The sequence below is a fragment of the Archocentrus centrarchus genome, chromosome 3, assembly GCF_007364275.1.
Source record: "Archocentrus centrarchus isolate MPI-CPG fArcCen1 chromosome 3, fArcCen1, whole genome shotgun sequence".
Lineage (NCBI taxonomy): Eukaryota > Metazoa > Chordata > Actinopteri > Cichliformes > Cichlidae > Archocentrus > Archocentrus centrarchus.
Window position 1 is genome coordinate 2,524,223 of NC_044348.1, and position 25,068 is coordinate 2,549,290.

General features: G+C 41.6%; 1 protein-coding gene across 1 annotated transcript in view; it reads left to right on the forward strand.

The window, feature by feature from the left end:
* The window catches only part of prmt3 (protein arginine methyltransferase 3), a 62,719-nt gene that overhangs the window by 15,188 nt on the left and 22,463 nt on the right, over positions 1–25,068 (forward strand). The window contains exon 11 of the mRNA XM_030724119.1: positions 15,233–15,311. Within this exon, the coding sequence (XP_030579979.1) occupies positions 15,233–15,311 (79 nt within the window). The remainder of the gene's footprint in view (positions 1–15,232; positions 15,312–25,068) is intronic.

Consider the following 25,068-nt stretch of genomic DNA (forward strand, 5'->3'; position numbering starts at 1 on the left):
CGTTCAGAGCCCGCAAATCCAGGATAGGGCGAAGTCCGCGCCCTCTCCGTTTGGGGACCAGGAAATACCTGGAGTAAAAGCCGCTTCGACTCTAATCGGGGGGCACTATACATATAGCTCTCTCTTTTCTAACAGCAAGTGTATTTCCTCCTGTAGAATGCGAGCTGACTCTCCCCGTGCTTGGGAATGTATTATGCCCAAGAAACGAGGGGGAGTAACGGCAAGCTGAAGCCTGTAGCCCCGTGATATTGTTTTCAGTACCCAGGATGAAGTTGTGAGCTCCGCCCATCTCGCTCTCCTCCGAGATAGAGAAGTGGCAACCTCTTGTGTTTCGTCCGCTTGGGGGGCCCCTAAAACTTGTGTTAGGAGGCCATCTTGCGGTGGGGTACCGTGGTGACAATAGGTTAACACTGCGCATGCGCGGGGTGTTAAACTTTTCACAGCGTCGGTTATTGCACTCTTCCTGAGGGGAAGTGCAGCCCCCTCCCGAGGCAGCAGTGCCATTGTGCTGTTTTTTGTTTTTTGTTTTTTTTGACTGCGCCCTCGACAGTAAGTCTGGATGCTGCGGTGGAACATGCTTTATTAAATAACAGGAGTGTGTGTTTCTGTGACTTAGGAGAGGGGCAGGATCTGCTGCCCCCGTCTGCTGCCTCGGTGGGGGTACGGAGGGCGGCTGGGGCTTCTTACGTTTTGGGATTCTGAACTGAGGGGGTGGCCGAGGGACAGCCTGTGCAAAGGTCTGTCACGGGGCTGGAGGAGGCATCGGCTCGGTTTTCCGAGGGAGGCAAAGTTTAAGAGCTTTGTCCTCCCTCTTCTTCGCCTCACATCTCTGCTGCATGGAAGCCAGAGCAGTCTCGAAAATGCTGTCAGGCACGATCGGCATGTCAAGGATGTCCTCCTTTTTCCTCTCTGGTAGGTTTGTCAGGTTGAGCCATCTGGTGCGTTCGTGCAACACCATCATTCCCATAGATTTCCCTGTGGCTTGGACTGCACAGCGCTGCACGTGGAGGCAAATGTCCGTAATCACGGTGATTTCTTTCCACACATTCGGGTCGGGCCTAGTCGTCATATCCTCGCACAGCTCTGCTTGGTAAGCAGCGAGCATGGAGGAGACATTCAGCGCCCTAGCAGCCGAGGCCGCCACCTTGTAGGCCCTTTCAGTCATGACGGACTGAAAACGGTCCGCCTTTGACGGGAGTGTGGGGTTCCTGGAGGATGCCGCTGCTCGCCGCGGATGGAAGTGGGCTGCAACTAACGGCTTTATAGGGGGCATGCGAAGTAAGCCGCGCTTCTCCATGCCCTCAAAATCCAAGGAAGAAGGCCCTTGTATTGGGCTTCTGCTGCTGAACGGGCAGTCCTTCCACGAGACCGCTATCTCTTCCAACAGCTCCAGGAAGACTGGGAGTAACTGCTCCGCCGCCCTGGTGGCCTGGGGCAATTTCTTCCCCTTGTAACGTGATCTGGTGGTCTCCATTACGACATCGGGCCACTGAATGTTCAGCCTAGAAGCAGTGCGTTTGCACACATTCTGCAATTCCATGCTGGGAGCGGGGGAAGCTGATGCGCTGTCCTCCTCGCCTCAGGAGGTGGCTGCAGTGTTAGGCTTGACAGCCTGAGGGGAGGGAACGAAAATTTCATCTTCGTCCACCTCATCGTCGGACACGAGGAGCTCTGAGGTGTCCTCATCATCATCCTCATAATCCAACACTAGCACGTCTTCCAACGGCGGAGCCGTTGCGGCTAGGTCCAGCTGTGAGCCCCAGCTGGTGCCAGCGCGCGGTTCGGCTTCCGCAATTCCTTCCTTGTCGCCACCATCTGCTGCGGTCCCGGCTGTGGGCAAGTAAGGATCTGCTCCCGACAGGCTAGCTTGGCGTGCTAGCCGTCGATGGAGACTCTTCATGGTGAACCGGGCACAGTGCACGCGTGATCCGGGGGCTTCGAGCGCAAGCTGGGCATGTTCCAGCCCGAGGCAGCAAGAGCAGACCTGGTGTGTGTCTTTGCTCGAGATTTTGTTGCCACAAACGCAGAGTCAAGCCCCGGAGTCTCCGCTTCCTCTGGTGTGAGGGAATGATGGGTTCATCTTCGTTAGCTGGAGTGCTAACTATGATGACAGCAAAAGAGAGAACGGTGTTAGCTGGCGTGCCAAACCATAATTAACCGCATTACCGGAGGGTAGGCGGTAAAACGCCCTGGTCTATGGTGAAGACTCATGGGGAGAGGTGAGCAAAAGAAGGCAGCTAGCACCCGGCGACGGAGAAGTTAGCTGACACTCCTGTCTGTGGACAGTTCAACTAGCTAGCCTATTTGCTCCTGAGATATGCTCCGAAGCGAGAAGAGGTTTTTGAATAATGACTATGTCGTAGTGCAAGCTACTTAAAGGTGGGTGGCTCCGCCTGACATGGTCATCGCGATCACCAGCCAATCAGGATTGGCGTAATGAGATAAATGCTTCTGAGGAATACGCAGGGAGGTGCATCCCATAGTGAGACATCGAAACGAATGCTAGGAATGAGAAGCAGGGAGCATCGTGCTGGGCTCTTCTTAATGTAAGAGGTGCCTCAGCTAATAAGGTCACTGATAGAGACCAGACCAGGCCTCAACATGCCATGTCATTCGTCTCTCATAGTAGTCTGTTAGATTATGCAATTGTACCATAATACATATACAAATCAGCTTTTTTACCTAATCTAGGATCAATAATTGATAATAATCTTATGTGTACTTATTTTCCATCCAACAAATCAAAGTCTTTGAACACATCTTGTATAATCATATATTCAAATGTTGAGCTCAGCTTAATTTGAGAGTGGTCATTTACCAGCTAATGAGCTCTCAGAATCCAAGGTGGCAGCAGGAGGGATTTATGTTTTAAATATGGCTCAAGCAGGCGAAATTTGGCCATGAGCTTCTCTGAATATCTTACCTGGAAGAGCAGTCTTCCTTCTCTGTCATGGCCATTTATCAGACCGATTCTTCTCTGCGATACAAGTGGGACATCCAAAGTTGAATGCACTGCTTGAAGTCATACCTAATTCATGAGCATCCCATATCTGCCCCCCCTGCCTCACTGCCTCCTCCATCCACTGTGAAACCCCAGGGTCAAAAGCAGGGGTCGCCACACAGAGCCTTCCTATCCTCTAACTGGGGAAATTGAAATTCGGTGGCTGACGTGCCAGTGGAACGGTGAAGGATAGGGGGCGTAATCTCTGATGACACTGGCTCACAGAGTGCTAATAAATCTAAGAATTCTCCAGTCACTTCTCATCAGGGCAGTGATAGCAGACATTTCTCAGAGTGGCTTGGACTTCAGAAGCTGCCCTCCACTCTGCCTGTATAAAAAGGAAAAATGACAGTTGTCAAAGGAGTAGGCTTTGTGGCTAGGGTAAATGGCTTTAGACTGTATTCAGCTTTACTGGGTTTGTCTTATATCCAGGTTGTGCGCTAATGTCTGAGATTCTGGAGATGTGGTAGTTGCAGTATGCCATTTTTAATTTCAAATGTTTGCATCAGTACACCTTTTTTTTTTTTTTTTTAAATAATGAAGCTGGCATTATGGTTTGAGAGTTTTTAAAGATGCATTTTTGAACTTTGAACTGAAATGTCCCACAATATTGACTGTTTAATTTTTTAAAAAATGTGGGGAAATTTCACCCCCCCCCCCCCCCCCCCCCCCCCCCCCAGTGTGGAAATGCAATAAGCCATCCATGACTAAAATGATATTTTACCTGTAAACCAGGGCTCTTCAACTCCAGGCCTCGAAGGCCCCTGTCCTGCAGGTTTTAGATGTGTCCCTGATCCAACACACCTGAATCAAATGGCTGAATTACTTCCTCAGTATGCAGTCAAGTTCTCCAGAGTCCTGCTAATGACTTCTATATTTGACTCAGGTGTGTTGAAGCAGAGACACATCTAAAACCTGCAGGACAGGGGCTCTCGAGGCCTGGAGTTGAAGAGCCCTGCTGTAAGCAAAAAGTCCACAAAGTCATCAGTAAGTGCTAGGTATCACCAGGATTTTAATGGTACTAGTCTTACTAATACTGCCCACTGACTTCTTACTTTAAAGGCCCTAATATTTTAAGAGTAAAAATAAAACAGACTTGACATTGCTCTATTTTGTCATATCCTATGAGACTTATGGCCTCTGCAGTGGTCATAAAAAGTTCACTTGAAATATACTTTTGTCAGATGGGTATGCACTTTATAGAAATCAACATTCTTGAGGAGCAAACTGCAAGAGCATTGTTTTAAATCTAAAAACGAGCCACTAATTCGGCGTCTGCTCTGAGGTCTCTGAATCTGAATAATAGCTCAGATGATGCTCTGATCATTTCAAACTGAATATAATTAAGGACCCACTGCTATGGCTAATGGTTGCTCTTAATCATTATTGGATATCCATATAGCTTACTGAATTTTCTGTGAGGGTTCAAAGCCACATCCATAACATACCTAAGGCAGCAACAGTTTAACACCCAGGTGGGCAGTCTTGAATAATTTATCATTACTATCCAGCATCATCTTTGAATAACTTTTATTAAAATGGCGTGCACCAGTTTTTGCTGCTCTCTATCTGGCCTCTTGTTCTTCTGTTTATATTTTTAGCAGTATAGCTCATATGTTTCATATGTTTCAGGTTCAACCACAGCAACACAGCTTGTGTCCGCTTTATTGTCATGGAAAAATAAGCCCACTGCTGTACATGTAATATACACAAGACATGACAGTTAATCAAGTGATTCGTATTAGTGAAGTTACAGGTTTTATGAGAGCAGCTGTATTTTCATAGTTACTGATAATTAGAGAGACAACACTGAGTATGTTGTCATGGGAGCGCATAAATCTGCACTTTTGTGAATGGATTAAAAAAACTCTCTAAAGTAATTTGCTGATAGATGCTGTCTTTATATCGGGGAAATTTATTTTGATTAATTAATGGAATTCCGTTTCTTGTGCTGTGTGTAAATGCACCCAACTGTCACTGTGATCAGACTCAATCAGTGCTCCTACTGCTGTGATGCTGCAGGTATAACAGCTTGAAGCAACAAACTAACTTCAGATCCTGTTAATATTTTTCCAAAACTCAGATTATAGTCAGATGGTGAGTGTTGTTAATCTCACACTGAATTCACCATTTCAGAGACAGAGGAAGTTGTATTTTCTAGATGATTCAGCTTGTAAGGAACAGGAAACTGAAGAGCAAAAAACGAATGAGGAGTTCAACAACACAAGTGTTCAAAGCTTTTTGAGTGAACTGTGCCTCGGGCAACTAAAGGCAACCAAATTGTTATTTATACTGTTTTTGGGTGTTTATGAAATAGTGTTGGTGATGAAGTGTGGTGTTCAGACGTTGTTCTGTGCACAGATTAAAAGGGACTGCTTAACATAGAGTGTGTTACTGTTCTTGGCTTCGAGGTTTTGTGCAGCCTAAGACTGTGAGACAGAGCAGTCGTGACTTTTAGTGAATTGAGCAACTCGAGAAGACAAATCAGAAATCTTGTCTGTTGATGCGTTCATATATAAATGTTACTACTTCTGATGTGGTAAGATTACAGTCGCAACTTCCGTTGAAGAGTGACCGTGCTGCTTATTCAGAAATTAAGCCCACATGTTGAGATGCTTTGAGATTAATAGAAAGGAGTGTGTATGTTGATTCTATAAGCATCATCAAAATGCTGGAGCTTTTGTGATGCTTTTTTCAAATTTTATTTAAATGCCCTGTCCTGACATGGTCTTAATGCCTGCCTCTGGTGTCATTTAACCCAACCCAACCCAAAACACACAGACACACACAGGTGTGGACACTCACTCACTCACTACACGCTGCACACATTAATGCAGAGGTATACTACAGAGAATGGCTTAATTGGGTCAAAGCAAAGGTTGGGATGCACAAGAGGGAATTCTGTAACTAAGAATAGATTAGCAACTAACATTTCTTCAGTGCAGAGAATCTGTAAGCTTTATGCTCTTTTCTGTGGTGTGTAAAAATATTGGATTGATTTAAAAAAAAAAAAAAAAAAAAATAGAATGGAAAGTGGGGAAAAGAGAGTCTATTAGTGTTAGTGTGGCAAAGGAAACATCACTGGTTCTGTTGTATTTAAATAACATTTCAATACTGATGGTCTATAAGGATTAAGTCAATATTAAGTTAAAGTTAAATTAATTAAGTTTGGAGAGAAAGTTTGATATCACTTATGTTCGGCTGTTAGAGTTTATCAAGCAGATAGTGGTTACAGGGCTAATAGACAGAGATGGGTGATGAATGTGGTGTATCTGTGGTGGTGGTGAAGGCGGCAAATGAGTGTCTTGTCTACTGTGGCAGTGTTTGAGAGACTGCCTTCAGCAGCACCACTGTCATTTCATAACTCACAGCATTGATCGGCCGTGTTTCTCAGCACACCAAAAAACAAACAGTCCTGAGCAGATAAGAGACCAGTGAGCTGATGGGGGGGGGGGGGGGGCTGCTGAGTTTCTCTAAGGCTAAGTAAAGATTGTCACTCAGAGATCAATCAAAGATGGTGATTGATAGTGTTTAATGGCACAGACATACAAATACAGACTTGTGAGCAGACAGACAGCCGACAGCCAACAAACTTTTCTTACACAATACTTGAATCTTACTAAAGTTAAAATTCATATTTAAAACTAGATATTTGTGACAAATCACAGTTTTGTTCTATGATCTGCATTTGTTGGAGAAGTCTACCCTTTATATGTGAAATATCTTGAGTTTCATTTTATATTAGGTTTAGTCAAGGCTAGCTCCATGTTGGATGAACATTTTCTCCACCTCTGCTGTTTGTCAAACATTAATGCTGCTGAATCCACTTTTTACCTCCTATTTTATTTTTTTTTTGTCACCATTTAAGGTATTGTCCTTTCTGCTGTTTCATAAGAGAACATACTGTGGTGGACCTTACAGTGGTTGGCATAGGGTCTTTTAGAAGTGATACATATGAAATGATCTGTATAAGTTCTTTTAAAACAAACAGAAAAACTAAGTGTTGAAATATCCTTAAAATATATATGTAGCCTCTCACTAGCCGCTTTTCCACCGACGGGGTGCTGGTGCCAGTATTTGAACCGTTCAGTGTTTTTTCCACCATGAACGCACTCAGTGCTCGACCGAAAAACGGGTTCAACTTGGGCCCCGCAAGCTAGCTGGTCTGGAACCAAGAACGCATGACGAAAGCGGCAGAAGGGCGTGACTTTGCTGTCTCAACATAAACTTTTCTACCATATTACATGTGAGTTTTTACCCACAAGCCATCCGTCTGCTCAACTCTGAGCCCTAACTGGACCATTATTGCACAGTGTAAATATTATAATTTAAAAAGTGTGTATAGTGTATAGTATATAGAGTATAGTGTATAGTGTGAATTGCTTTTTTTTATTTTTATTCTTCTTATTTATATGTGTGTGTATATAAGGTTGCAGGTACAAAATACATTTCACTGTGCATTGTACTGTGTATAACTGTGCATGTGACAAATAAACACTATCTTATCTTATCTTATCTTATTAAATGAGAAAAGTGAAGCGATTTTCACGGCTGTGAATTAGGTTGGGTCTTAAGGCTGAACTTGCTGCTTTGTATCGGTTCATATTACAGATAAAAGGACGCAAAGTGCGTACTTGTTGTCTTGCTTGTAATCGCTGTCTGTTTTGATCTAAACACACCCACACATGCCTGAAAATCGCATCGCTTTTCTCATGTAAAACACACCACGCAGTGAAATAGCGGTAGAAAACTTTGTTGTGATGGCAGAGTCACGCCCTTCTGCCGCTTGCGTCACGTGTTCTTGGTTTGAGACCAGCTAGCTTGCGGGGCCCGAGTTGAATCTGTCTTTCTGCCTAGCACCGAGTGCATTCACTCGGTTCAAATATTGGCACCGGCACCTGGTGGGTGGAAAAAGGGCCCAAGTAAGGTGGGTTTGAGGAGGTTTTCAAACTTTATCTGTTCTTTTCAAAGGCAAAAATAATAAAAAATCATAAAAAGCTAAAAAGTCCCAGGATTTAATTTTTTTTCTATAATGGCTGGCACTCCACCTAACCCTGAGACAGGACTACAAGGTAATTACCACCATGCACAAGCATGAATGCTGGCAATGGCATCAGCCATTTACAGAGGTTATGTTGAAGGCTCTACAAAGATTCACCACACATGTCTAAATCAGCTATTACTGTAAACCGCACACTCATTGGCTAATGACAGCTCCTTAACCAATGAGCATGTGGTTTCTTATCACAGGTAATCGTCCCTTCTGAAATATATTATGATTAAAATTTTCAGAATTTACTGTCTGTGACTGGGAGTGGTTACTCTATGTGTAAGACATAAAAAGTGAGTGTATCTGGTTTAGTCGAGTGGTGTTTTTTTGTGATTGTGACTTGAAGATAAGACCACATTTTGAGAAATCAGTGCAAAAAAGCTGTTACTTCTATTGAACAAATTCTACCAACTTTTTCCTGCAAATGTGTATAACAATAATTTGGTCTGAATTACTGTGTGTGATGGGGTAAAGTCAAATTAAAGGCAGTTCTTCCTCTTTAGCCTCATTATCAGTGCTGGGAGCCTCACCTGCCCAAGAAAAGGGTGGTAGCCATCAGTCATCCTGTCCTTCAGTCTGTCAGTCAGTCACAGACACACAATTGCACCCATATACACAAAACACACACAAACACACATGCAAAGACTCAGATGCAGCAAAATAGTCACACACACACACACACACACACACACACAAAACAAGCAGACACACACAACAGTGTAAATGGCACAGGCGTGTCCATGCTCTAATGAGGATTTATTGGCCATGCTTACATCCACGAGACCTTCAAATACTCCAAGAGGTGGCTTTCAGACAGCTTTCTGTAAAACTAAAAACTTCAGATTATCTAGTCTGCTAGCTGTTATATAGCTGGCCATTGGTGGTGTGAGAATATCTACATGCACTGAAAAGTTATTGCTTCCTGCTGCAAAAATATACTTGCTTTTATTTACTGTAAACTTATTGGGATTGTCACAGTTTTTAAGTTGTCTGGCATAATGCAAAAAATACATTAACAGAACTGTAAGATTGTTTCAGGGACTTTTTGTCTAAGGACCAGCATTGCTGGTTGAAGAATGGGATGCCATTACACAGTAGTGTGTGACTAGCATGAGGAGGAGGTGCCAGGCTGTTGTAGCTGTGTATGGTTCTTCCACGTGCTTACTGAGGTTCCCGTTTGTTAAATGAAGAAATTGTTAAATTGCCAGTATGTCTCGTTTCTTCAGACTTCAAGCATCCAATCCAGTAAATGACACCAAACAAGAATCAATAGCAGAATAAGGTGTTTGGTATTAGCAAAGAAGATTTGGCAAGTTTTTCATGGGCGCAACCCACACACTCAACTCTGCTGCTCAACCCACAAATTAATTTTCCTTACAAATGTGGCTCCATTTAAGGGGAAGTAGGCTTTCCAAGGCTACAAGATTTATTGCCAAGAAGCATTGTTACAACAAAGATATAATTGACCAAACACAAATTTCCTTACATTTTGTGCTAAGTTTACATGACTGCACCATATTTTGTTGCTGATCAAACAGAGCTGGTAAGGTAGTTGCCACTGTTTCTGTCTGGTTGCTGTTAGACTTTTCTCAGCTTTAGTCTGGCACTTTAAAAGAAACATAACACTTTTTTAGACACAAATAATTGTTATCCTGTTAAATGAACACTCTCAACGAATGTTTCTGACGGGGAGGACTGATAACATTTGTTGTGTAGTTCATACCTTAATGCTGTGGCTTTATTAATTAGCCATAACCAGTAGCTTAATGATAACAGACGGCTAATGTGACTATCAGGTACATTCTAATAGTTAAACAGCTAATGTTAGCATGTGTGTCGCTAACAATGTTTGTGATAACTGTTTAATACTCAAATGTTGAAACGGGAGCTTTACTAAATGCATGAATGAATGAATGAGCTTTACTGACCTTTACTGACCGCATAAGTGTTGTGAATGTTAGCTACTTCGTCTGCTAGTGAGGGCCTGCCTGTCAGCAGCACCGTGTGAAGTTGTGTGTCAGCTGTATCGCTACTGAACATTGTTTGACATTGTTTATATGAAGAGAAATTCTCTCTTTTTTTTTTTCTCCTTAAAATGATGAGCTTAACAGTCTGTGAATAGTTGGAGAAGACCGTCAGCAAGTGGATGTCGATTTGGATTTTTAGTATTTCTGAATTGGAAGCGATAACTTTTCTCAGTGGCAAAGGTTCATAAAGACGTTATTTTAAAGATTACTTTATTTTAATGCTGGAGCTTTAAACTTTGACCTTAAAACCAAATTACCTGTCATAGGTGACTTTCCCAAAGTCATGATGTGTGTACCTGTGTTAAATATTAGAATATGGTTATGAAATGCACAGCTGCTGCTAGCACCTTATAAAACTGAACATTTTTAAATCCTGTATTCTGCAATAAAAACTCTGAACTTTAAAATATTAGGAAAACTTCATAAAACAGTTTTCATTGGTTTTATGAATCTCATACCAGCTTTTAAAAACCTAATTGATTTCAACCTCGAATACAGCCTCTAATAACCTTGTACCTGTACTACAAATGCACTGTCTCCCCTCTCTAGCTCTGATTTGCAAGTCTTTAAATGGAAATTATACTCCGCTTTGTACTCTCACCAAGCATTAGCACACTAAAAATCTATTACAGTGTGTGTGTGTGTGTGTGTGTGTGTGTGTGTGTGTGTGTGTGTGTGTGTGTGTGTGTGTGTGTGTGTGTGATATGTTGATGCTAATTCAGTGTCATCCAATCCTGGGGTAATACAGAAGAGGCTCATTGACGTAGAGGCACTGCCTTCAGTGTTCAGCGAAGCATGGAACTATTCCCCCACGCGTTCATTCATTCATGCACACCAGCTCCTTTATTTTGCCTCGGCCCTCCTGGGACTGGAAGTGATGATGATCTGCAGTAATTGAGGAAAACGTGTATTGAGTGCAGAAGAAGAGAGGAGGTACTGAAGGGCGGAGGAAAGTGTAAACTGCTGATGCAGATTTTGTACCAAAATGCCTCTTGGTAACCATAATTGACAGCCACTCAGTCTCCCAAGGGTTGACAGGCACAAAAATTTATAGATATTAGACACAGAATCTTTTTTTTTTTTCCCAGCATGCTTTGAGCAACTACAGACTTGAAGACAACAGTAATTCTAAAAGTTTTCTTTGTAGAGTTTCTGGAGAATACTCTTAAGAGATAATAAACTCGTGAAATGTCTAAAATTCTTGACATTGTAACACAGATGTGAGTGTGTTTTTGTGTGTGTGTGTGTGTATTGGTGCATATATGTAGATGCCTATGTGTTATCCCATTCAGGGCGAATGTGTTTTATATGCTAATTTGGATAATGTGTATAAGCTGCTCCAGCCCATTCTCATTAGGTTTTCATTAGTCTCTTTTATGGAAATGCACAGTGACTATAGTGCCGAGTATCCAAACAGCCTGGATGTCTGAAAGGGAGTGAAGGGAGCTGCTTCCTCACACTTAGCCTGCCTGCCTCTGCTACTGAGCCCCTCAGACAGGTGGATCAATATGTGGAAATGGTATTTAAAAAAAAAAAGTCACTGTGGTAATGAGATTTAATCTTGTTTTTCTTAACAAAAGCCAGTAAAGATAAAATGAAGTTAAAAAAAAAAAGAAAAAAAGAGGTAGTCTTTTTTTTGGTGTACTTCTAGCTAAAAAACAAAAAAACAGGTTGATCGCTCTATTCTGATTTACTGGTATTGATCAACCAACATGTCAGGGACAGTGCATTACTAGAGAGCAATTTGGCTGTAAAAGCAAACTTATGTTGAGATTATACTAATTTCATCTGTGTCTAGTACAGAGCTACCGGTAGTCATCAGTCTGGTTTGTAATCTGAGAGGTAACTGAAAGAAATAGGGAGACAGCTGACTAGGAACAAACATACATAGATTTAAAGTTAGTATCAATATGAAATATAGTTGCCTAATACATTGGAGGTATTTAAGCCCAGTTACACAGATCTAGAAACCAGTTGGCAGTCCTCCCGCAACCCAGTTCCTTGCGACCTCCAGCAACTTTGTTAGAGGTTTGACAGTAAATAGGTTAATTGTGTTAAGCTAAAGAAACATCTCTGTGGCTATTGGAGCAAGTGTGTGTGTGTGGGTGTGTGTGTGTGTGTGTAAAATGTGGATGTAGCTTCCAGGTTGAAAAAAAATTAAGCCAATGATGAAGTGCTTTAAAGCTGTATTCTGTCTGATTGCCATCAGATGGAGATAGCTGTGGTTGCAGAAAGACTCCCAGTCCTATAGAGGTCTATGAGAAAACTGCTTTCAGTCTCGGCCTCTGCAAACACTTTTCTGGGTTCGGTCACACGTTTTGGGTCACACTGAATAAAACACTACATCTATTTAGTTATTCTTGGTCATACAATGTTTCAAAATGGAGGATTATCTGTGGTATTAAAACGGCATGCTCATTGGCTAATAAGTTGTCAATCACAAGTCATTAGCATACTTTTCTACAGTCACACCTGCCTCTTCTTGTCACTTTTTTTTTTTTTTTTTTTTTGCAACCAAGATTGTGCTGGTGGAAACTGTCATTTCAGTGCTTCAAAACAGGACTTAAGAAACCAAAAGGTGATGTCACGGTAGCTACGTCCATCTTTTATACAGTCTATATTTAGATTATATGTTATGGTGTAATGGGCCGAGTTGCTTAAAGTTAGTTTCCCATAGAAGATGGAGACCTCTTATAGGTCTGAAAACCTGCATAATTTAGTCCATCAATCTTCAGCTGGAATACTGTTCTGTCCACCAAAACACTTGCACACTGAAGCCCTGGCATGTTGTACTATAATTCCATGTTGTTCATCACTGTGTAGTTGTCCCTTGTGCTGGGGTGTGGATAGATCTTACACTCTCTCTTGTTTTCTTTCAGCATTAAAAACTTGATCATACTGCGTTAATCTAGGGAATGCAACTGAAGTACTTCAGTAAAACGAAATGACAAACTTCACTCATGAAACTGCTAAAATATATCAAACTGTCAGGTGTTATTTAATAAAATAAAAACATTAACAAAGTAATGATTTATCCCTGTGGATCCCACATGGTCGATGCCATTAATTCAGCTAATCATGTTGCATTTAGAGCTAATGCATCCTGAACAAGTGTTACTCGTGCTGAAATCTTGGAATGAAAGAAGCCTTCAGAGTGGGATGAGTTTATACAGTGATTGTTAGAGCTGTGAAAATAAGAGAAAAGGCGTTTACTGCGAGGTTACTAGCTATTGCATTAGTTTTTGAGTGAGCTGCAGCCAATTAAAAGTAATTTAACTAAGACATTATCCTTACTACTAAGTGGACCAGAGACATGTAGTTACTTCTCTGGGAAGGTACGTGTCAAGCCGTTGTGTATTTTACATTGAAGGATGGGCACTGATTGGCTCTTAGCTTATCAATACTATAGGCCCAACATGTGTTACATAATCCAATTTTGATTAATCTTTGGGAATAGCACCATTTTACTAATGGCCTTGGATAACACCAGGAATAATAACATGTTCACTGATGGCTTCTTGTTGCTTATTTTTTAAGTTTTGTTGTCGGTAGTAATCAGGCAAACTTAAATAGTGTCCTTTGTGCATCCCTGGCACTGAGATCGGCCAGTATCTCCATGTATTTTTTTTTTTTTTTTTTGGTGATTAACATTGCAGATGTATAAATTAGGGAGGTGTGGTAGTTGGTGCTGGAAGGACATGCAGAGCAGCCAGCATTGTTGATGATAAAAGCAAGGTGTGACTCTGCTTTCAGGCACCACTCTCTTATATCCCCTTTCCTTGAAGTGAGCCAGTGTCCCGTGAAATTAGGCTCTAAATTACGAGACTAGTGTCCTCTGTGTGAAGGGTTTAAAAACGACTCGCTCTGCAGCTAAGGACATTGACTGGACCACAACAGTGGGCATGCAGGCAATTCGCAGGCCTGACTTTGCTTTGAGAGCCAGTGTAGTGTTGATAAACAGAGAGATTGTTTCCCTTTATCTCCTTGTGGAGGATGTGAGTGTTATATCTGCTTCATCGCTGTCATCATTATCAGCTTGGGCCCATGACAGAGATGGTGACGATTTTGGAGTTCCAGTTATAAATCAGAGCTGTTCCCCTGTTTGTCTTGCTCTCCTCTCCTCCCTCCAGTAAGAGATTGTCTTTATTTGAATAATAAGGCTCTTATCTCGGGGAGTTGATATTCTGCTGGCTGCTGCATTTCCTCAGAATCACTCCGTCTTCTTCCCTTCCATTTTGTCCTTAATAATACACACCTACCAACCCACACCCACCCACCGCTGAGTCGCTTTTTATCTTCTGCCCTGGACCTCACCTCTCCTTGTCCCTCTTTTCCTTCACTGAAGACAACATAGAGATATTGGATTCTTAAAAATAAATCAGGCCATTGTTGTCATATTGAGTTCCCACTTTGAATTTCATCAGCTGTCTCACTGTAGAGCTCTCTTCAGTGTAGTGCTAGCAAGTTATAAGTTAAATCACAGCATAGTGGCACTTGTGAAACTTGGGGATAGACAGACTCAGGAATCTTTATAACTTGATTTGGACCCTAAAATACAGATCTGAAAGCAACAATGGGAGTTCTCCTTCCTGAAAAAGTCAGTCAGTCAGTGTTTTGACAGCTTTGAAGAGATTATTGTGGGTCATCAGTTAGACTAGGGTGTGCATGTACTGATTTGTCTCCCGCCTCCACTTCCCAGATGGAGATATAACCTCCCATATGTTTGGACCCGCCCAAATCATGCTCAAAAACAACATACTGAAGGGGACAGGCTTTTCTGATTGGATGATCCTTTGGTTGGATTGGTAGCAGGTAGAAAAGGCCATTTGTCAGCAGTATCTGCCACTCAGGTCGAAGTCAACAAGATGTGGACCAAAATCTATTTCAGCATTAATGGAATAATGCCACGGTTAATGCACCGTCTACTGGAGCAGAACGAGGTCAATCCAGGGTCAAACCTATGGATGGTTTGTTGTAGATTCCTTGATTCACAGTCATGGCCATGTCACATTTCCAGAGTGATTTAAAAAAAAAAAAAAAAAATCCTGCTGTGAATGCTTAGGGATACAAGATACAACCTCTCTTTTGTTTGTTAAAACCCTAACACTAACTCTAAGATGTTGGGATAGTGATGTGTATTCCCTCTCCTCCCAGGGTTACTTCTTACTGTTTGAATCCATGTTGGACTCTGTCCTGTATGCCAGAGACCTCTACTTGACTGACGGCGGCTCAGGTACGTCACATCTTCTGCTTCATCACTACAAAATCGAGGCAGCAGAAAGGACAGTTACATCACAGCCAGTTTTTTTTTGGCTGAAGTTAGGTTTAGATTGAGAAATGTTCTTTGCATGTGAATGTGTTAATGGCTCAAAATTTGTGTGCATGTTTTGGAACTCTGTAATTGCTGTTTTAGAGTGGGGTCGTGCAGTGTGATTCTCAGGCCAGCTCAAATTTACTGTGCCAGTATGAGCAGAGAGAATCTGTTGCTGCAAGTCGTCAGTGGTTATTATGGTAACTGGGAGTGTTTAAATGGGTTTCATTATTTTCTGCTGGGTATATTAGATTATACACATAGATGCATGTTGAGTTTGGGTTCCAAGTTTTCTGTTTTTGTCTTGGTAATAACTTGGCTTAGGTATTTCTAATGGGATATTTGGGTCAAAATGATGAAATCCTATAATGGAAACTACAGCTTGACACATGGAAAGACCTCTCTGTTGGGTCATCCCATTCCTGCCACAAACCCAGTTTAATCATTTGTGCCGAATGTGACTGAGCTAAAGAACGGTTCCACCACACTGCCTTCAGTGGCTCTTGGGGAGTGAGAGTGAAGACACACACACACACACACACACACACACACACACACACACACACACACACACACACACACACACACACACACACACACACACACACACACACAGTGAGGGACCGAAAGAATGGCAGTACCTATAGAGACAGATGTTTTAATGAGAGAAATCAGACAAGAGAAGGTTTGAGCTGCGTGAAGCAAAGCTTAAAGGTCAAGCTAACGTATGGTCCACGATGAGCCTTTCAGCCGTTATGAGCACAACTCGGGCCGCTCTCATTGGCTCTCCTGTCAACCAGAACTGCAGGAAGCCAAATGAAAACACTCAAAACTCAAGTTAAAGCACTGAGTGCCTGTCTGTAATGTCATCAGCAGGATATTAAACCCACATTTAAGTTAACCTGAGGTAGCACAGAGATTTTTTTTTTTTTTTTTTGATTACTTGCGTGTAATGGTGATGTGACAAAATGACTTATTTTCCCATAAATGCACATCTCATTGTTAATTATCTCCTACAGTTACCTACAGACAGTTCAGTCAAGTTATTGCATGTTATTTTTGACAAAGTAATTCCATCAACATGTTCCTCCCTGCTCCCATTGCTGCTTCACCATTCCCAAAGGATTTAGTAGGAAATCAGTGCCTAGACATAATAATAATGAATAATAAAACATGCCAGTCAGGACAAATGATGATCATTTTTCTGTGTTACAGAAGTGATTACTGCTTCTTTTTTCATTTTGTCTCTCTGATATGTTTGATCTGATAAACTAGAGTCTGATCAGCCTGGACAAGATTGTGAGCTGATGAGTTAGCCAGCTTTCTGCTTCTTTGATGCTGGTTTAACATTTCTTTCACTGAAAAATGTAAATTAAGTCAGTAGGAGATTGCTAATAAATGGCCAATTTGGTATACAGGGTGCCAGGCACTAAAAAGAGGTTAGTTACCTGTGACAGTAATATGAGGGGAGTGTTCTCTCTGTAGTAAACATCCCCAAGGCAGTATATGTGCAAATGTACAAAGGAAATATTATCTGAAAGTACTGCTAGACTGCACCTTAACTTTTTTTAATTTATGAGTGCTGGACAATAGTAAAGTTGTCACCTTAAACTGATCAACTTGTGTTCTAGAGTTTGTTTTTAGTGTGTGTGCACATGTCTTAGCTGAGTTATTAGTCCAGCCCTGCAGCACTGCTGCTGTATGTGTGTTTAAGCTACATTAGAAAAGAGTTACTGCAGCTCCGTCATTCTCCCCACTACATTAACCTCCCCTTCATCCTTAAATGTGTCCCCGCTTGCCTGGCGCAGCACAGCGTCCAGGGAAAAGGGATCTGTTTTGTCCCATGCTCCCTCCCACACCGTCTTTCCCTCATTCACAGCCGGCCAATGGGGGAGATGGTGAGAGCAAGAGAAGAGGGAGGGGCCATGGAGGGGGCATGAGAAATGGGCTGTGAGCAGCGAGTCGAGAAGGACGCAGATGTCAAAGCCATGAATCTGGGGACGCCCATGTACCCCCCCCCCCCCCCCCCCCCCCCCCACCCCCCCCCCCCCCCCCCCCCGCCCCCCCAAAAAAAAAACCTTCTTTTCCTTTTCATCTTTTTCCACAGCACCCCCTCCTTTGCCTGTTCATCTCTCAGTCTTCTTTTTCAGTGTGTCTCTCAGACAGGCCTGTCCCAATTCTGCCCTATCAGCACCTCTCCCCTCACCTGGCCCTAACTCGGTTCAGTAATCAGAGTAAAATGAAGTCACAAATCCACTGTTTACGTGTTTATGTGGATAAATATGTGTATGCACAGTCATTAGGCATAGTGACACTCACAGGGTCACAGTCAGGCTTCAACTAATAATGAGAAGCCATGAGATGCCCATCACTGAGCTGTCACTATCCATTATGCATTTTATAGCTGGGTGGGTCAAAGGTCATGTCAGACTGAGCACAAACATGTATGCCAGCAAAAATAACACAATGTAACAATTTTTAAAAAAAATTTTGTTCCCAGTTGTTAAGTGTGTTTTCCTAATTGTTTGTGCCTTAACTGAGGAGCCTAAAGGCAATAGAGCGATACTCAAAATGAGGACATAACTACTACAAACTGGTTTAACCTAAAATATTAATTTTCACTTTGGTCTTTTTAATAACTCTGTTAATCTTTTAATTCATGTTACAAATTGCTTTACACAAGGCATCCACCTCAAACTATGAACATTACTGAAGCCCATGTTCTTTGTGATTTCAACTCATTCTTGAACGTTTAAAAACATATAGCATAGTAGGAAGTAATAGTTTACAATGGAAACACAACAGTAATTAGTGTGATGATCTGCATCCTTTTCAGTCATGCTCAGTATTTTCCTGTGATGATGGTGCATCACTTAGGGGAACATCATCTCATGACGCTGTGTACCCTATGAGCTGCCGCTGAACTGATCACTTGTGCTTATAGTTGTGGGTGGAGTCAGATAACTTTATAATTGTGCCATGTACAGTAAAGGAGACAAAAGACATTTCACCACATTCTTATCATGGCAGCCTCAGTGACAACACTGGCTGGGATACAGAAAAAGGTCACTGACTAAGGCTTGAGAAGGCCATTTAAATCTGCCAGCAAAGGCCATCTCAGAGCAGAGAGAGGGGTTAGGAAGTCACTCATTGAGGCACCAGTCACAGAGGCCTAGAGACCAGTTGACAACCAGTGGTAAAGTACAACTTTTACTTTGAAGGCGAATGCTCTCCATTTCCAGTTTGCACTGCGCTTTTCCTAAAGTAACATCATAGTAGTAAAAGTATAAAGAAATTAGCGCTGCTTACTGGCTGCATTTTAAGCCACATTTTCAAATATGGAATTACTTTTTTTGATTGTACTCAAACAAGCAGGACAAAGTCACACAAAAGCATTTTAAACAGTTTTATGTCCCTGAGCGGTCGATAATGCATTTAAATTGAATCTAACTGTTGCTTAAATTTCCTAAACAAGACTATACACACTCCAATGAAACAGGACCACCAAACATATGTATCACTGTCCACAATTTTGAAGGACACTGCATCTCAAAAGGCGGTTTCAGTATGCTGAACACTTGGAAGGCCGCCCAGACAGCAATGAGTGAACATTCGGGATGCATTTTGCTCCAAACAAAAGATCATTAATCATAACTAAAGGAAAGGCTAGGAAATTCTGGTCCCATAAATGTCTGCTCTCGGTGATGAGACATCCTTAATATCAGCCAATTTAATAACTTACAAAGTATCCAACAAATTTAATCAGAGAACGCCTTAAGATCCTGGGGGTGTGGAGTTTTGCATCAATTTCATGAAGCTGCTGTAATGACTGTATCCATCACATGTGCACAAAACATTGGCCTGATTACCACTTTGTCCTACTTTCATTCTTCACACTTTACTTTAACACTAAAATGTGGATATTTAGAGAAAACATGAGGACACGCATCCAATTCCAAAACCATGGCTGCCATTAAACTAATCGATTAACCTCCACTCTTCAGGAAAGGTTTCCAACAAAAATTTGGAACCTAGTAGCAATTTATCAATTTTAATGCACAGGAGCATAAAAGAGGTAACGTACTCGTGCGTTAGCTCCACTAAGTATCAGCAGTCGTTCATGTCAAAAGGTTGAGATCACAGCTCTGTGCAGTCATATAAAATAATCTGTCAAGGAGTTTGCACTGTGCAGTGGGTCACTGCTGCCCACTAACATCCAAATATTCCTGCTGTCCAGCAAGAACTCGTGCGTAGGAAGCGTAATCCGCCCCATAAGACTGAAACTGGTGAGATTTAAGACACTCTGCTGACAGTCCAAGTTTTAATGAGTCAACTTTCTCTACCGTGCAAATTACTTTATAAAAGAAGAGAGAGAGAAAAAAAAACTGGCCGACTCATTTCCCCCTTCAAGCGGACGCAAAGACAAAAAACAACCAACAACTTCCTTTTGTCTATTATCCCTTTCATTACTTTAGGTGCTAATGAAAGTTCCACAGCATCAATAATCATGTTACTCTGCCTGCACTCGCCTGAGCTCTCTCCCTCTCTCTCATTCAGCAGCGGCACTGATAACTATGCTGTGTGATAAAGAATGAGGAGGAAATAAAAACTAAAATTGGTGTGATCCCAGAGTAACACTGATTCATTACTTGTGGAAAAGCAGCTTCTGAATTGTTAGGGAAATATATGAAATGGATGCATTTTGAGGCATTTAGCCTTGTGGCAGTGGCTCAAACACTGAAAACTGAAGTAAAACAATTACTGCTAAAATTACTGCTGTTTTCATTTTGGACATATAAACTTCTCATCTTTTTTTTTTTTAATTTTTTTTTTAAGATGCTGGAGCCTCAGGAAAAAAAAAATCTTATAAGATGTTATATGTTACGCCGTCAGTGAAGAATTACTTGACACTGTCTATCAAATGAATTATCCACATCTTAAAATGAGCATTAAACATGAGCTAATGTCTTGTCGTTGCATTTTCACATCTGAATAGATTTCTTTGGATGGCTAATATGCTTGGTGATTAACTTAGGGCTAAGATGCTTGAAGCCATTGCTATTCCTACTGTGAAGCAACATTAGCCAACACTGAGGCCTAGGGCCTAAACTGGAGTTCAAAACACTCATGAGGATACAGAAAACTGCTGCCACTAATAAAGCAAGTATCAGTCCCTGTGTTAAAGACATCTATAACAAGAGAATCAAAAAGGAAGTCTTCATACTTCAGTGAATTCCCAGAAGTACCTTTGCAGAATAGTGGCAATGTCTAATACAGTGGATCCCAAAGTGTGGGCCGTGGTCCCCTGGTGGGCCGCGAAGGGACTGCAAGTATGCATAGTTTCATATTCATATAAATATATTCATTTATATAAAAAGTGAATTAAAACTGGTAATAGGTAATACATTGACCTAAATTTACTGCTATTGTATTGAAATCTGTATCAAGTGGGTCACATATTGGGATTATCACTTTACATATGACTTGGTAGCAGTTAACAGTTTATGACCAACAGCCTGTGTTGTGGGAACCACCACTGTCGTTCCCAAAGTCAAGAGCTGGTTAGAAAAATCCCCTGGGATTTTCTGGTTTTAAGTGGGCCGCAGCACTCTTGACTAAATTGTTAACTGCTACCAAGTCATATATAAAGTGATAATCCCTATAGTTGTGTCCAAATTCAGGGGCCGCATCCTTAGAAGGACCTGGCCTACGTGACCCATTTTGCCACTTGACACAAACTTCAATACAATAGCAGTAAATTTAGGTCAAAGTAATGCGCAATATCACAAACTAACCACCTCCTACTACCAGTTTTAATTCACTTTTTATATAAAGTACATTTATATAAATATGTAACTATGCATACTTGTGAGTTATTTCAACCTGAATTTTTGTTATACCTGCAGTACCTTCACAACCCACCAGGGGACTGCAGCTCACACTTTGGGAACAACTGGTCAATTATAACTAGAGACCTTGTGACACTGGATACGCTACACATGCATTCTCAAACCACAACCATCATCATACTCTGCTTTGTTCACTACACACCTGTAAAGAGTTTCAGGTACAGGATAATTGTTAACTAAATCGTTCCACAGACATACATATAACCACTTGCCAAAGTACTCAAAGTGACCTTTGAGGTAATTCCTGCTACAGCAGGTGTGTCCAGCACCAGATTTTGCCAAGGAGAGACACACACACACACACACACACACACACACACACACACACACACACACACACACACAGACACACACAGACACACACACACACACACACACACACACACACGGACACAAAAAACTTCACACTCAAAAAAGAAAAAAAAAAAAAACCAGGCTGATGTTGATTACAACAATGACCGTTTTTAACACAGTAAGATTTTCATCATGTCACTTCTCTCTAATCTGCTCCAACAAACACAAAGTGAACCAAAGACCAGATGACACAAAATTAGCATGACGTACAGTCATGATAAAAAAAAAAAAATTCTAAGGTTTTAAGAATTAAAAAGGTTTTTAAGTACAAAAAAAAAATCTGGTCCTTAGCAGATCTTAAAATTAGACAAATGCAACTTGAGATGAACCACAAAATATGACAAATTATACTGTGATTATTTATTTAACAAAAACTAAACTAAACTGGCACGGAGGTTAGCACTATTGCCTCACAGCAAGAAGGTCCTAGGTTTGAGTCCACCTTGGCTGGGACCTTTCTGTGCGGAGTTTGCATGTTCTTCTGGCATTCCCCTGCAAAGTCTCGCATGAACGGGAGAATCGAGATCACACAAGTGCTTTAACCAAAGTGGTAAACCAATGAGGTACACTGAAATAACACGACATTTCCAAAAAGGGACAGGTACAATCAAAATCACACAAAAGACTGATCGTTTGTATGTATGTTGGACTAAATTAAAGCATGCTCTGAAAATTCTCAAACTGCTTGCTAGAAGAGGTTTTGGCAGTTGTAACAATGGTTCTTGGCAATAAATCTTATACTGTTGGCTTTGAGGCATTGTTACAACAAAGAAACACATCCTTACTTTTTGTGCTAAGTTTAGTTGCCTCTATTCCCAGCAAATTCACACCAAGATCAGACTGCGCAATGCTCAGAAATACTCACAAAAAAAAAAAAAAGAGCTACATCTCAGCATGTTAAACATTATCATCATTATGACAGTACAATCAGAAAAACACTGCACCAGTATGCTTGTTTAGCAGGGTTGCCAGGAGAAAGCCTCTTCTCTAAAAAAAAAACAAAACAAAAAAAAACTTGCTTCTGATCGAACCACAAGACTTGAGGAACAATGTCCTTTGGACAAACGGGACCAAAGTTGAGATGTTTGGCCATAACGCACAGCACCATGTTTGGAGAAAACTAAACAGAATAAGGTACAAACACCTCATACTAACTGTCAAGCATGGTGGTGGAGGGGTGATCATTTGGGTTTCTTTTGCAGCCACAGGACCTGGGTACCTTGTAGTCACCAAGTCAATCATGAACTCATCTCTATATCAAAGTATTTTAGAGTCAGATTTGAGGCCGTCTGACAGCTAAAGTTTGGCTGAAACTGCATCATGTAACAGAACAGTGAGGACAAACCTGATGCTGAAAGCTTTCTCACAGGAGCCATTTGTAGACTTAAAATGCAAGTCTCCCATTAAATGACCACATTTTAATTATCACAATGTAACACAAGTTTTGTTCCCAGCCTTTTAGTGTTATATTCCAATTGCTTATGTCTAAAACAAATGTAAAATTGCTTACATTCATCATAAACTTTGCTTCTGTGACCACGGCAACGAAAGATATGCATTTTCACTATAGAAACAGTCGATTTTGCATCTTCTCATTCATACAGTCAGACTAAGAACACTATATGCATTGCAAATTTACACAGATTACCAAAAACTGTTCAGAAGTGTGTGGTTTTCCGTGATTTATGACTATACTGCAAATCACTTTCACGAATCAATCCCCAAATATAGTCGCCCATCATGTTCTTGTTATATTGTCCTTGGTAACGGCGTTCAAAGTTCATAATGTCCTGGTGAAAGTGCTTGCCTTGCTCCTCTGAATAAGCTCCCATGTTCTCTTTGAACTTATCAAGATAAGCATCAAGGATATGGATTTTGAGTGACATCCTGCAGCCCATTGCAGCATAGTTCTTTATCAGAGTCTGAACCAGTTGTGCATAGTTTCCATCTTTATGATTGCCTAGGAAGCCGTGAACCACTGCGACAAAACTGTTCCAAGCCGCTCTCTCCTTCCTATTCAGCTTCTTGGGAAATTCACTGCACTCTATGATCTTCTTGATTTGTGGTCTGACGAAGACACCAGCTTTGATCTTTGCTTCAGACAGCTTAGGGAAAAGATCTTGGAGGTAATTGAAAGCTCTCGACTCCTTATCTAGAGCCCTGAAAAATTGTTTTATGAGCCCCAACTTGATGTGTAGTGGTGGCATCAGCACCTTGCGTGGGTCCACCAGTGGCTCCCACTTTATGTTGTTCTTCCCCACAGAGAACTCTGTCCGCTGAGGTCAGTCCCGCCTGTGGTAGTGCGCTTCAGTATCCCGGCTGTCCCAAAGGCAAATAAAGCAAGGATACTTTGTAAAACCACCTTGGAGGCCCATCAGGAATGACACCATTTTGAAATCTCCGATAACTTCCCAGCCGTACTCATACTTCAAGGCACCTAGCAACATCTTGACACTGGTGTATTCCTCTTTCAGGTGCACCGAGTAAGCTACAGGAAGAGATGGATACTTGTTCCCATTGTGAAGCAGCACGGCTTTGAGGCTCTTGCATGAACTGTCTATGAAGAGGCGCCACTCCTTCGGGTTACAGGTGATACCTATAGTCTCGAATAGACCGGCCACATTGTTGCAGAAGCACAGTCTATCTTGATGACTGAAGAAGCTGGAAAAAACTTGGTGACGCTTCCTCTGATCTGTGACTTGGACGCTTTCATCTAATAAGTTCCATTGCTTGAGCCTTGATGTCAGAAGCTCAGCGTCGGACTTGGTGAGCCCAAGGTCTCTGATCAGATCGTTGAGCTCTTTTTGGTTAGGGTAGTATGGCTTCCGCTCCTCAGCTGCATATGAAGAGAAATCGAGATCTTCAAAGTCTTCCTCAGTGTCTGACCTGCTGCTTTCTCCTGAAGCAGTTGCTTTCACAGAGTACTTTTTCGCTCTTGTCTTTATAAATTGGCCACATACGTAGAAAAATGCGTCCGCTGGATGTATGCAACCTCTTGATGCCATCTAAATTGACTGAGTTGCTGTGTACTGTAAGGAAAAAGGACGTCTCTCCAAACTTGATAAAAAATGGTTAAGCTTTATTCCATGCAGTATCAAAGTACAAGAGTGTACTGAGGATTCAGCGGAGCAAGACTGATCACCCGGTACCAGAATAACACCCAATATATACATTTGAAAGTAGTGGTCCTTCCTAAGCTCCTCCTGTAATGGGTGTGGGGTGAAGTGTACGTACAAGTGTACGTACACTTCTGTACAGCCCCAGAAAGTTCTACATAATTCTGGACAGTTCTAGAAACTTCTTGATAGTTCTCACAATTCCAGAAACTTCTTGAAGTCTCTTGAAATATCGCGAATATCCTTAAAAATAGATAAATTTCAAAATATCATTGTGCTGACCACAAAGCAATGTTTACA